Source organism: Aedes albopictus, chromosome 1 (genome assembly GCF_035046485.1).
Source record: "Aedes albopictus strain Foshan chromosome 1, AalbF5, whole genome shotgun sequence".
NCBI classification, from domain to species: domain Eukaryota; kingdom Metazoa; phylum Arthropoda; class Insecta; order Diptera; family Culicidae; genus Aedes; species Aedes albopictus.
Window position 1 is genome coordinate 218,298,289 of NC_085136.1, and position 241 is coordinate 218,298,529.

Consider the following 241-nt stretch of genomic DNA (forward strand, 5'->3'; position numbering starts at 1 on the left):
AAATTCTCCGGCAAACCGGCGCAATGGCCATTGTTCTACGCGGCCTACAAAGTGTCCAACGATGTCTGCGGCTACATGAACCACGAGAACTTGATGCGACTACAGGAAGCCCTGGAAGGCGACGCTCTCGAGCTGGTGTCCGGGCAGTTGCTACTTCCCGAAACCATTCCGCAGGTCATCGAGAAGCTGCGACGGCACTTCGGCCGCCCGGAACAACTGCTTCAATGCCTGCTGGACAAGG

The 241-nt window shown here is 57.7% G+C and overlaps 1 protein-coding gene across 1 annotated transcript in view; it reads right to left on the reverse strand.

Moving 5' to 3' along the window:
• The window catches only part of LOC109400128 (small ribosomal subunit protein eS28), a 972-nt gene extending 941 nt beyond the window's left edge, over window positions 1-31 (reverse strand). The window contains exon 1 of the mRNA XM_062858317.1: window positions 17-31. Within this exon, the coding sequence (XP_062714301.1) occupies window positions 17-31 (15 nt within the window). The remainder of the gene's footprint in view (window positions 1-16) is intronic.
• Between the last annotated feature and the right edge of the window lie 210 nt (window positions 32-241).